The 13,175-nt window shown below is 50.7% G+C and overlaps 3 protein-coding genes across 3 annotated transcripts; 1 reads left to right on the top strand and 2 right to left on the bottom strand.

Moving 5' to 3' along the window:
* Positions 1–203: 203 nt before the first annotated feature.
* On the bottom strand, positions 204–1,477 carry EI97DRAFT_372785 (polysaccharide export protein; the record flags this gene model as incomplete). Its single annotated transcript, XM_033795371.1, has 2 exons — positions 204–857; positions 905–1,477. The coding sequence occupies 2 exons, from the start codon at positions 1,475–1,477 to the stop codon at positions 204–206; spliced, it is 1,227 nt and encodes a 408-aa protein (XP_033655735.1).
* A 740-nt stretch (positions 1,478–2,217) lies between these two features.
* On the top strand, positions 2,218–5,070 carry EI97DRAFT_394353 (glycosyltransferase family 90 protein). Its single transcript, XM_033796298.1, has 3 exons — positions 2,218–2,548; positions 2,595–3,029; positions 3,080–5,070. Exons 1-3 carry the CDS (start codon positions 2,258–2,260, stop codon positions 4,820–4,822), a joined length of 2,469 nt encoding a protein of 822 aa, XP_033655734.1. The 5' UTR covers positions 2,218–2,257; the 3' UTR covers positions 4,823–5,070.
* Positions 5,071–8,131: 3,061 nt separating this feature from the next.
* EI97DRAFT_431462 (Rad17-domain-containing protein) lies at positions 8,132–11,032 on the bottom strand. Its single transcript, XM_033797942.1, has one exon. It carries the CDS (start codon positions 10,927–10,929, stop codon positions 8,323–8,325), a length of 2,607 nt encoding a protein of 868 aa, XP_033655733.1. The 5' UTR covers positions 10,930–11,032; the 3' UTR covers positions 8,132–8,322.
* Positions 11,033–13,175: the final 2,143 nt, after the last annotated feature.

Genomic DNA, 13,175 nt, shown 5'->3' with positions numbered 1-13,175 from the left:
TTTCATTTTCGGTGGGTACATTACTGCGTAAGCTTGCCAGCTTGATTCAGGTGCCACCCGTGAGTGGTATCTGAATCCTCCATCGCCACATCCAGATAGGTTATACATCTGCAAAGGCCTCATTCCAACTGTTCGTACTCGACTCAAATTGGGCAACACTCTGCATGGGCGAGGCTTTGGCATCGATTCCTGTTATCTGGTACTCAGACATGCTTCCAACCGTTGGCGGCCAATACCTGCATTTCATTGACGATGCAGTTCACTCCCCGTTCCTCGACCATGGTATCTTGGGACCGAGCTTTCCAACGCCTTATTCGAGATTGCACGGTCCACTGCTCCCAGAAGTGCTTCCATGTTGCGCCACCTACACCAAGTCGTGCCTTCCACAAGCCCAGAACAGCTTCCCTCATCGACGGCCACGTTGCATTCGGGTTGACAGCAGCGTATGCCTCGCCAGTATAACCAACCCTGACGCTCGGGTTTAGCCATACGCCTTTGCTCGCAGTAAGCGGATTGTCTACATGTATGAGACAACACTCTGAAGCCTCCAAGTGCAGTTGCGATAACGAATCCGGTATGCCCCGAAAGTGCAATGCATCGGTTTCCTGGAAAGGTGCCGCGTCCATTGCAACCAAACCATTCCAACAGCTCTGGACTGGCACGGGTTTGCCAGCTAACAGCGCACCATACGATTTTCCTGGGTAGAAGTATGGCCAAACTTGGGATACAGTCTTCCTCCCATGATCATCTCGCAGTGCAAACGTGTCGTAATATAGGGGTGGCTCAGAGAAATCGAGAGAGCATGCCGCGGCATAGTGCCCATCGTTTGTGGAAAGGACTGCAATTGCGTCTTCCGCCTGGAGCATGCTTAGCTGGCACTCAAAAGACGAAACGGGAGACCAACTCTGAATGCAACATCGTTGAGCCAGAGGACTTTAGCGAAGTCTCGTCCTTGGGACTTGGCCGCGTGAAGAATCTCACTCATCACGCGGTTTCGCAACCTGGCGAGATAAGGTATCCGTCGTAATTCCCTAGTCCCTTCAGGCGACAACACATAGCCAGTGTCGTCGGGAGAAGGGACCTTGGCCAACTCATCCTTATGGGTGGCATTCTCCAGAAGTATGGTACGTCCGACCCCAAGATGCTCGAGCTGGGCGTCAAGGGCTCGTAACGCTTCCTTTGTGTCGTCCCAGCTCCCACTCTCAAGGATGGAAACATAGACATTCTCTGGTCCCAAATGCCTTATCAGGCTCATTACAGCATCGTTCCAGTGTGACTTCAAGATTTTTGCGCTGTTCCAATGTATGCTCGCAATAAAAATACGCTCGTTTCTCCTTGGTTGTAGATCTGGAAACGTTGTGGAAATAGATACATGTAGAGAAACACGATTGAAGACAAAGACTGTATCAGCGGCGACAAGTATAAGAGCTATCAAGAGCAGAACATGACAAAGTTTTCTTCGTCCTCGGGGACGCATTCGAGCCTGTCCGAGAAGCATTCGCTGAAGAGAGCAAATCAGGGATGACCACACTGACAACATGGCATTTCGAATGAAATGTGAGAGCACTGAACTACGTAAGAAAGCACGGCCGTGCCTCAGGAGAGGTAGATAATCTAGCGTGAATCGAAACGGAACCGACGGCGCCTACCGCAGACGCTAAGACCTCCGAGCCGCAGAAGCGCGAGCCCTTCATAACTCGCATAGTATATATCGCCGAGGGCCTGGAAGAGCCACTACATGACTGTGCATGATTCTGGATTCTGAAACCAAAAGGGGAGTTTCCAAAGGCATTTGCCCCAGCATTGGTCATGCATGGCCTGCGAGGGTGATCCGGACAGCTGGTAGTCGATACTTCTCCGGAACCAATGGTGTTGACATACTATTTATCCGGAACTTATTGTACGCAACAACTTCCTATGTGAGGTTTCATGGTGAACTACGCCGCACTAAAGAACTACGCCGCAATATAAGCATCTGCACACAGGCTGTCTTGGGTCGTGAAAAGCCGGACCGGTGAATCTAGTCATGTCTGCCAGTGCGGAATATGGTCCGAATATCTTCCGCAGCCCCAAGGAAAAGAGCATGTAACAGAGGCGCAGTGACTCTCGGGTAACAGTGCAGCGTCACCAGACGCCGAAATGGTCTGGCCGGGGTGCGAAGCAATTTAGCTCCAACTCGCATACTTGACGGTCTCAGTGACAACATCCGTCGTCTCTGTCGCAAGTAATAATCAAGTCTACGACAGCGACACCAGTGATGAGGGACCGCTTTCTTTGGCTTTTATTGAGCGCGGCTCTGGCAGTTTCGCACCTTTCAGCTTATATTTCTAATGGATATGTTGAGCTCTGCTCCGATTTACTCAGCTGGGTTCTGATCCCTTGCGCCCTCAAGGGGAGACACCAGTGTCGTTGGAGGAGCAGCGGATCGGACGTGTTCTCCGAGCAGGGTCGAGAACAAGAGCCAACGGCATTGGCCTTGTGGACGCTGGCTCTAGGTATTAGCATATCTGCATATTACACCTCACAGATTGGTACAATCAGTCTATACGTAAGTCCTTATATCGTAGACAAGCACCTCAAACTTACCAAGCCAGCCTCTCCTAGGACCGGTGCTGTTACTGAATTTGCGCAATGACTCACCCGCATTTGACGACCAAAATCCCTCGCCTCTAAGAAGATCCAGATGGCTTGCTATGGCAAGTGGATGTTTCGTAGCAGGTATCTTTCTGTGGGATGAGAGCATCTCTGGTGCCTCCAAACTGTTGTCCATTATCCCTGTTGGATTTCAACTTCTCGGTTACACCCTTTTGCTACCCAGAGGGATGCTTTCCTGGAATTTTCACTCGCACATAACCAACCTGGAAGACGTCTGCACCCAGCTAGCTTGGAGAAATATCATTACTCTTGCGTTCCTGATTGGCCTGGAAGCAATGAGATCTGGCGTGTTGATTGAGTCAGCCACAAATTGTCTCACGACGGTCTTTCTCGGCACACTTAAAGCTGTGAATTGGTTTCTTATTGCAGGATCCGTATGTTACCAAATTCTCCTGTATAGACCTTCATCTAACGCTCGATCAAGGCGACGCTATCCTGCTGGACCATTGCACCATTTATATTAACAACAGCTAGCGTTTTTGCATATACGGTGTCGCGTCCACGGCCACTGTTCCAAGGGATGCTCTTGGCTATTGGGCACTGCCTCTTCCTTCAGCAAACACTTCATCGCTTTTCGAACTTCAAGCGCAAATTTTCGCTGTGGGCTTTTGCAGCCCTGTGCTTCTATATGGTCCTGACCAGTCACTGGAAGATCGCGAGCGAAAAAATTGATGCTATCAGAACTTACAGAAACTTCCATGATTACCCTGTCGAGTTGCTGGCAGAGAAGGCAGAAAAACAATTCCATGAATTGATCAGAAGGCAGAGCAAGACGTACCACACAGCATATGATACTTATCTCGCCAAGCACAAAATCAAACCACCACCTGAGTTCGAAAGTTGGTTCGACTTTGCTAATCTGCATGCATCTCCAATCATCGACGACTTTCACGCCTTATACGACTCACTGGCACCCTTCTGGAAACTGAGCGGGCAGGAAGTACTCGACGGTATGAAAACCGCTTACGCACAGCAAGACAGTGAGCTATGGCTCTGTGAGTTCAAAAAGGCGACAGGAAAGACTAGCTGTAGTCATGCGTGGAGACAGGGTGACCGACACATCAGTCTGCTGTTCAACAAGCTGTTGGCGAACACGACGGGAAGGATTCCAGACGTTAATTTCCTCGTCAATCATCTTGATGAACCGAGAGTCATGTTCCCGCAGGGGACTCATTCCGGTCAAGTTAGAACGACGGACCTGTCACATCAGAATACCTGGGACGTACTGACAAGCCAGTGCACTGGAGATCATAAAGAAAGCTTTACAGATAAGACCAATATAGAGACTTATGGCCTCCCGTTCGTAGTTTCACGGAACCTCTCAATGGACCTTTGCCGACACCCAGAGTACAGAGGTATACATGGCATCTTCACGTCTCCACCTACCTTTAACCTGATTACGGGTACCGTGCCAGTTCTTTCAACAGGCTCGCTCTCTACGATGGGCGATATCATTATGCCATCTCCAGCGTATATTGAAGAGCAATTCTTGTACGACGAGGGGGAGGATATAGACTGGGGTTCTAAACGCAATCAAGTTTACTGGGCCGGCTCAACAACTGGCGGCTATGCCGAACAGACGTTCTGGTTCCACCGTCAACGGTTCGTTGCACTTGCGCAAAATGCGCTCAAGATGAAACACAAATATCTAAGAGCAAGAAATGGGATAATATCACTTATAGAATCCTCGTTCCTCAACACCCTGTTCTTCGACGTAGCGTTCACACGGATCTCGCAGTGCCAGCGACCGTACTGCGGACTACAAAAATCCTGGTTCCGCACCAAGCCATGGGCAGACAGCCATCATTCGCTGAAGTCGCGCTTCGTGTTTGATTTGGATGGCAATGGAATCAGCGGACGGTACTACCAGCTGTTGGCTTCAAAATCGGCTCCTCTCAAAATGACTATACTGCGCGAATGGCACGATGATCGCTTGGTCCCTTGGGTACACTATATTCCGGTCAGTCCTACCCTGGAAGATCTTCCCGAGCTCATTTCCTACTTCATGTGGAGCAAGTCTGGCCAGAGGCTGGCATATAAGATCGCTGGCCGCGGAAGAGAGTGGAAATCACAAGCGTTGCGGGAGGAAGATATGGCCGTGTACCTGTACAGACTGCTCATTGAACTGGCACGCTTGCAAGACCCGGACCGACAGGCAATGACCTGAAGCGTTGACCTTGGGATGGATTACCTCTGAAACAGTTTCGAATTGGATGCTCGGGTAGTCGGTAGTCTATATATCAGGACGACGAGGTGCCCGCGCCGACGACAGGTTAACAGCTCGCTTACCGCACCTAACTCAGACTAGCGCCCTCTGTCATCCCTGTAGCTAAATTCGGACTTAGATGGTTGAACAGTTATTAGACGACCGTTTTACAACACCATTGAAATTTAGGGAGCAATTCTTACGAACGGAACCAGGACTCTAGAACCCGCCTATACACAGTAGGAAGGGAAGGCAGGGGTGGAGCACGAGCTCACAGGTTACCGTCTCATTATCCCATGTATGGTCCAACGCTCTCAATTGGCCTACGTACCATTCCATCAATATTCATCCTTTTTCTTCACTTTGCTTTTTTTTAGTGCTCTTCTGTCGCGGCCGAGAGCGGACATCTCTCAAACCCATGTCACCAAGCTTGATAACCCCCCTGTCATAACTTCGAGATCGTTGCATAACCCCCCTGTCATAACTTCGAGATTGTCGCATAACCCCCCTGTCATAACTCGAGATCGTCGCCAGGGACCATCATCCCGCGAACCTGAAAGACATTCGCAGGGTCAATCACAAACCAGTTGCCATACAAGTAGTGGCTCGAGATTGCCGCATCTCCCCTACAGTCCTAAGTCACCCATCAGCTGGCACGCGCACATACTGTGAACTCGTAACCTAGTTGATGTGCGCTCAGGTGAATGATGGGAATCAAGAAACTTCCGACATTACACAGTACTTGTTCTGATCCACCAAACGCATCCACCGCCGCTTGAGTGGCCCAAGCGCCTCTAGCGAGCCAATCAACTCTTGTTGGACTGTAAGTGGTACAGCGTCTGGACAGTTAAACTGGATATTCGGAAGCCAAGAAATTCCCTCTTATGGTCAAGCGGCTACTTGTTGGAGTTTAACTCCTACCAGTACAGGTAAAGCGCGTAATTCCGAATATGCGGAACAACTGGCCAGACGCTGTACTCCGAAGTCTGGGATCCGTATCCGTAACCTGTCGCGGTTGACCATGCATTATTACCTGGATGCACGTACCTCCGTACTGGGCCGCTGAACTTTGCTATTCTCGACCGCGGGCAGGAGATCATACTATATAAGATAGCCCTCCAACTCGGTTTGCAATATGTTCACAACCCCTCCCAGCCTTCCATCTTAGATTCACTTCCTGATCATCCGAATATTCTGCTATTGTCACAGCCTGGAATCATCATACACTGGCTATGGCTTGGTCCGGTTCGTATTTGTGGCAACATGGATCTCTCATTGTTGTATCCTTAGGGCTGATTAAGACCTTCCAGTGCCTCAGTCTCTAGCCACGGCAACACTGTGCAACAACGTCGTGCAGACTGTATTGCAACTTGTCGTTATCTGGTTGACTTATTATTTTGCTCGACGACAACGCCGCACTGGCGAGACTACGAGAGGTGTGTTAAGTGCAGACGTATCCATTGACTGGACGATAACAGTGAGCAAAGGGTAAATGATGCCTGCATATTCGACACAAGAGTTTTCGGAATGGGAAGCGGCATGATAATGCGTGTAAAACGGTGAACTTCGTTTTGGTCTTGATAGAGTTGGTAACTGGGTCGGAACTGGTAACGGGCATTGGTATTGGAACAGCGACGGCGTTTGGATTCTACCACGAAGCGTGTCGATTTTCAATACCGTCAATATTGTACACGCGTCGTGTATACTTATGCTTTGAGCTCAATAAAGTCCTACTGCGCTGATCGATGCTGTAAATTTCCACGTCTTCCGGTATATGCATCGTGCTAGGCGAGAGAGTCCCTACTTTCATGGCTCCCCCTCTCGAAAAATAACCCTTAGGAAAATGTCACTGCCTTCAACGCTGCATCATATGAAGCAGGAAACATATACTGGGGATCGAAGGGTAAGTCTCAAGATAATTGATTTTGCACTTGCTTGAGTGCGTGGCTGGGCCGACAAGCGAAGCAACCAGCGAAGCCACACATGAAACGAAACAGCCCCATAAGGATGCCAAGGTGGGCTGTATCTGCCTGACTGCTTTGCAAATGTGGGCGGGGTGGCAATTGGGCATAGTTTGTCACTGTTTCCGTTTGTGTCCTCTTCTCCATCGGTGAGGAGAGACCGGTGAGCAGACGACAGGCACCACTGCCTCACCAACAAGACCACGTATTGAGTATGATAGCTTTGATGCCGAGTCAGACCGTAATATCAACAATGAAAAACAATCCGCTCTGCTTCGCGTTGCCAAAGCACCCCCGACCTCCAGCATAACCATTGCGGCTGCGTAGAGTCTTAGCTGCCACCAAATATTGGCGGACACCAGGCGAAATTTTGGAGTCCTGAGGCCCACCGTATCACAGACGCGCAGGTAAGCATCAGCCCATTTTCATTTGGGCAACTGCGTCGGTCTGAGGCGAAGATTATTCGTTCTTTATCGTAGGCATCTTCAACGTTTTGTGTCACTCGCACAAAACGATGCACAAGCTCTTACATGCACTGCAACACGCTATACTCTAGCCTTTCGCTGCTCCTGTGCTTTCCACAGTCAGGCATTCCAGTCAGCTCTCAATGTTTCGTGTTGTTCCAATGGGTGTATGCATCCAACAACGCGCACTGCCTCTCTGCGCGTCATCGTGGTGTATACATCATTGGGAGGCTCTGTTGAGTAGAATATATGCGAACTCACGCGAGAAACTGTAACAATGTTTACTTTTTTGTCTCAGCAGGTTATAAGCCCAGGCTAGCGCATTAGTTAAGCTTAAGACTCGATTATTTGTGCTAGACTAGCACCTTCTTATTTGCCGTGACAGAGGTCGCGAGTTTAAACTGCAGCCCTGTCAATTCCGCGTTATTGCGCTAAGACAGGCAAAATATTTATGCTACAGCCCCTCGCTTGGTTCGAGGGGGAGTGTTAAGTAGAATATCTTCGAACTCACGCGAGAAACTGTAACCTTGTTCCCTTTTTGTCTCAACAGGTTCAACGCTGCTGGTGACCTACTACCATCGCCAGAACCCCATATGCAAGCAAAAAAGATGTGCTTCTTTGGACTTGAGGCAAGTCTCTCTAAGACCACACATTGAAAAAGTATAACTGCCTGTACAGAGTCAAAGTAAGTTGTCTGACATAGGACTGCATCAGCGCGGCGAGGAGTTAGTAATCACTACTCTCAGGTGTTCGTTGTAGTGGGCAAGGCGTCAAAGGCGAATCTCGGACAAGAGGGATGCAGGAAAGTGAGACCAACGATGGTTTCCATCGTCGAAAACAGTCCTGTGAACTTCATGATAATTTGCCATTTATTGTAAATGCTTTAAGTACAACCGCGTGGTCGCTGCAACAAGCTCATGAGACTTAGGCTGGAACCAATTTTCCGTTGCTATCTCCCTATATCTTTTGCGCCGACAACTCCAATTACCATTGATACCCGCCTCAATTGCGCTCATGCAGTTCCAGAAAGCCGTCACTATTCTTCAATATCATCATCGCTAAGCACAAGGCTCTTTACGTCCTTCTCAACAATACGCTGCAAAGCCTCTTCATCCCTCAACTTCTTGCTCTCGATCCTGTTGCGGGCTTTCTTCCTGGGGCTTTCGGTGGCAGGTCGATCAGTACTCCACTGTTCCTGGTCTATGGGATCCTGGTCCTCTTCAAGATCGTCTTCTTCTTCCGCTGCCCCTGCGGCAAGTGCCCTGCCGTTGAAAGAGGTAAGCCTCTGTAGGTCACGGACGGTAGCTGCAGCGTTGGGTCGGTTGCGGAGAATGTGTGTTAGATACGGGAGGCGCTCCATCAGCAACTCATAACGGGCAGAACCCCCGCTTCCAAGCAGCACGAGCCCTGTGTCATCCTGTCCTTCGGCCGCGCTGTTCGCAGAAGCTGCCGCATTACCCGATGCGAAAGCCCTCGATTTTATCCAGGTGTCAACGCCGCCTGTTTCGGACTCGCCAACCGTAGGCTGGATAGACGCTGGACCTAAAAGCTCCCCACGCTGGACTTTGGATACCCACATGTCGAGCAATCCGCCTAGCTCTTCCTGTTGTCGCCATATCCGCAGAGAGGTAGGGTAGTACATGACGAATTGACTACCTTTTGACGCGGAACCCTTCAACCCTTTGAGGCCTGGTGGTGGGGCCATGCGTTTGACAGGTGAAGGCAGATTGTACAAAAGCCCACGCACGCTTGTTTCAAAACTCATCTCATCTTGCCGCAGCGTGTCGGCGCTCGTCCCTTGGAAGTTCCGCCTGCCAACCCCTGTACTGAATCGATCGGGCGAGAGAAGATCCGCGTCGGACAGAGCATCAATACAGCCTTCAATGGCATCCATAGTCTCCTCACTGTCTCCTCCGCCACAAGACAAAACGTAGTTTTCGTGCAACGCAGCAATGAAGGTTTGAGTGTCCGTCCCGGTCTCGTCAATTAGTGAGTCGATTTGAACCTCAGAAACCTTGGGTCGACGACGTTCCGGAAACCAGTTCGGTGGTTGTGGATTGACCTGGTTATTCGGATCCTCTGGAAGGCGCTTGTTGTACACCACCCTACCCACGGCGTGGAAGATACCTAACGTGCTTTCTCGCTGGGTAACCACTTCCAGGGATTCTTCTTCCATTTTCGTCATCGCAACATCCTTAGAAGTCTTCTTCTTCGAAAAGGTGATTCTGCTGCCCCAATCACCATCCTGATCGCCCCTGACACAAAGAAATTCCAAGGAAGATACAGCATTGCGAATATCGCCAAGCTCGGAGAGCTTCTGGATCACCTTGGGTCCCGGTGCTGTCTTGCGACCACTTTTGCGTGCTTCCTTTACAACCACTAGATCAAGAGCTTTGACCATGAAAGTCGGTGCGATTGGATTGAATTCAATCACAGAAACTCCGGGATGAGTGAGAATTTCTGGTCCCAAAAGGCGATGTGCAGTGAAGCTATCAGCGGCGGCAGTATTGGTCGACAAAAGGGTCTCGGATATTATCATTACAATTGACGTAACTGAATGCTCGGCGCTGGGTTTTTTGGTGAAAAAAGCAGTGGCCGATGGTGTATTGGCGTTGAGAAATCTGAGGATAGCTGCTCGGAAGGACTGGAGGGCGGAAGACGCACGTGCGAATGTATTGGGGAACTCCTCTACCATAATCAATTGCTTCTGTTTCATTGCGGGAGGCGGAGAGGTTGGCCCCTGGTGAGCGGACGCATGTTCCTCGAATACCAGACTGCCGAACGCTCCCGCACGCCCGATAAAATCATCGAATTGGGCGGCGACGGTTGTTGACCCCTCAAATGAATGGCTTGAGCCAGGTGGGTTTTTCCACTCATGTATAGTAACGCCCAGTTCCTTCGCAAGAAGCGTTAAAGTGGTAGTCTTCCCGCTCCCTGCTGGACCTTTGAGGAGCAGCAGCCGCTTACGCTGCCTTCCATCAAAAACATCGGAGATCCAAGTACGTACATCACCGACTTTTTTCTTGTGGACTGCAATCTCCTCAATGGATAGAGGCCCGAATTTCTCATTCCAGGGCCTGTTGTCTGTCTGACTGGCGCTCGACGATCGCGGTGTAGAAGTATTGACAGGCCCATTGGAACTCCTAACAAATCTTTGGCTCCCTTTTGGCAAGGTATCAATTGTATGATTTACAGCTGCCTGGACGTCCCTATCCCTCTTCCGCAAAGCCAGTGCAACAGACTGCGAGGCGGGCCGGTCATCTGCCGAAGAATCGCAAATATCATCTATTTCCTCGATGGGAATAGTTGCTGCCGCTTCCTCGGGGTTTGATGTAGTTTGGATCGACTGCGGTGCTCTAGCATTGCTGAAGAATGAAGTTATGGGCTTATGAATCGGCTTTGGCTTCGCGGGCGACTTGGTTGGTGATCTGACCGTGGCACGGGATGATCGTGGCTTTTGCGGGGAAACTAGACGTGTTTGTGAACGGGTTGATCTTGAGTTTCCGTTAGAATCACTTCTGGCGTCGCGCAATACTGTTTCTCTCTTTGCTCGTTTTGGAGGAGGCGATGACTCCCCAGAGTTCTCTTCATCGTCCGACGAAAGCACAATGGGCTTTTGGCGCGCTGCACGCGGCTTGCCCATGCCGCCTCACAGATCTTGCGTCTGTTCTGACGCAAAGGGTCATAATTAGACTCGACTCCAGTATCCAGTCGCAAGCAGGTATAACCAGTACTGGTGCCGAGCTGAAGAGCAGCCAACTGAGGAAGAGTGCACGTCGTTGCATCGGTCCGAGATAATCCGATCTTGGCAAAAGTCTTGGCGCACGTGACATGCCAAGAATTCGACCCGCACTGCCAACACAGCATTTCTGGCCCGTCCTCACCGCAGCCTCCCTCACCAGCACCCCTCAGAGACCGCACGCAAATTCGCCAGGACAATGTCAGTGATAATCATATGTCCCGAACTGGCCGTGCACGGCCATCTGGCCCCCGGGGAACACTTTCCGCGTGCTGCTCTCAACCAACCGCATCAATCCACGCATGCGGGCGCTAGGTATCTCTGCATTGACCCTTGGAGCCCGATGCTCCTTTCACGAATCTTAGCTACTGCGGGCTCAAAATGAAGGGCGTGACTTGGGCTTTTGAAGAGTCATCAAGTCTGAGTTGGCTTGAGTGATGAGTTGATCGAAGGTGTGAGCAATGACATCGACCCCTCTGGCTCAGTGCTGCTGCTGTACAACGTTCAGCAAGTGAAGCGAATATGCGGCTCGCTACCAATCTCGCCTGAGATTCGAAGCCGAAACGGTCATGAATTGGGGCGCATAGATTAGCTCCTCTTCATGTGCCAACTCAGTGCCCCGACCCGGTATCATTGGTCGTTTACCGGTCCAGTCCGTGTTGTCCTCGTGCACGGCTCGACTAACCCACATCTTTCAGCAAACCGTATATAGCCCTGTGGTCTCGTGTCGTGGCACCTGCACATGTTTACTTCCTGGTGTGCCACGCAAGCATACCCATTGCCTCATCTTAGTAACCTACATTAGTTCTTTGTATGCGGGAAACATTTTATCTAATCTCAGTTCTGTCGCAACGATTGTGTATAAACTTCGTTTGTTTCCATATCCAAGATGGCAAAGAAGAAGGGCAAGAAAGCCCAAAAACAAGTTGATTGGACTTCCCCACCGGATAGTCCAAAGCCTCCCGTCGAAGCCAGCCCACCTCCTCCTGAGGAACCACCAGTTGCACTCGAACCAGCAAGTATCCAGTTGAAGGAGGGACCCGCAGCACAACAATCTCACCAAGCACCGAGTACGACAAAGCACGACGAATCGAAAAATGTCGTAGAGTCGTCAAAGGTTGGCCCGTCACCAGAAGAAGCAAGAACAGTCGAACAAACCAGCGAACCCAGCATACCAGATTCAGTGGAGAACGGGACGCAAAAGGAGGAAGCAAATATTGAAGCTTTGCCAGAGAGCCGGCCTGTAAAAGAAACAGAAGCCCCAGAAACAACAACTGAAGTGTCACTGCCTGAGTCTACGCCTAAAGAGACTGTGGAGGCGCAGCCAGCTGTCGCGTCAACAGAACCGCCAAAACCCAGCCAAACTACACCCGACGTTACTGAGATCGCGAAAGAAGAGACAACCGTGCCCGACCCAGTTATACCTGCAAGTGCACCCGTTGAAGAACGCACAGAAACTCTTTCTCAACCAGAACCACTCTCAAACGAAAACTCTGCTGCTAGAGACCAACGGTCGGAAGTAAAATCGGAACCCGCTCCGGTGGTGGTTGACTCATCGCCCATCGCAACAACGCAGGATTCCACCAACCCTTCCTCCACTGCTGTCTCTTCGTCTACCGCAGAGAACGCGGCGGCACCGGACGCACTTCCACCTCCCGTGGCTGAGCCCCCTCCATCTGAGTCGAAGATATCAGAGCCGACAGGTCCTGAACACCCTGCACCTCAACCCCAAGAAAGGACACCGAAAGTACCAGAACCAACGGCAGCGGAAGCTAAAATTGCGGAAAGTACGCCAGTGCAAGCTAAAGAGCCAGAGCCACATGCACCTGTGCCCCACTCTTTGAAAGCAGAAGTTCCAGAAACCAAGACAGTGGAAGCCAGAATTTCAGAAGCCAAAGCACTGGAGCGTAAACCAGCCGACATTGCACCGTCTGAACCTCCTCCTCAGCAGATAAGCACAGTAAACGAACGACCGCCCGCGGACTCGAGCTCCAATACCTCCCCTCCAGTGGCACCCGAAGAGACCTCATCTACATCAGCACAGTCGGTGGCCACTACTTCTTGGGAAACGGCGCTTTCAGAGGCTTCAAAACCTGAATCAACTGGAACCACCAAAGCCGCTGCGCACACGAAGTCACCACCGAAACCTC

This window comes from Westerdykella ornata, assembly GCF_010094085.1.
Source record: "Westerdykella ornata strain CBS 379.55 unplaced genomic scaffold EI97scaffold_5, whole genome shotgun sequence".
Lineage (NCBI taxonomy): Eukaryota > Fungi > Ascomycota > Dothideomycetes > Pleosporales > Sporormiaceae > Westerdykella > Westerdykella ornata.
The sequence above is the reverse complement of the archived record's forward strand: the minus strand, read 5'-3'. Positions and strand labels throughout refer to the sequence as shown.

Bases quoted from the DNA above. Each gene is read 5' to 3' on its own strand.
- EI97DRAFT_431462 (XM_033797942.1), bottom strand. From the start codon at position 10,929: ATGGGCAAGCCGCGTGCAGCGCGCCAAAAGCCCATTGTGCTTTCGTCG.
- EI97DRAFT_394353 (XM_033796298.1), top strand. From the start codon at position 2,258: ATGAGGGACCGCTTTCTTTGGCTTTTATTGAGCGCGGCTCTGGCAGTT. The intron at 2,549-2,594 runs GTAAGTCCTTAT...TTACCAAGCCAG, and splicing joins TTGGTACAATCAGTCTATAC to CCTCTCCTAGGACCGGTGCT. The intron at 3,030-3,079 runs GTATGTTACCAA...CGCTCGATCAAG, and splicing joins GGTTTCTTATTGCAGGATCC to GCGACGCTATCCTGCTGGAC.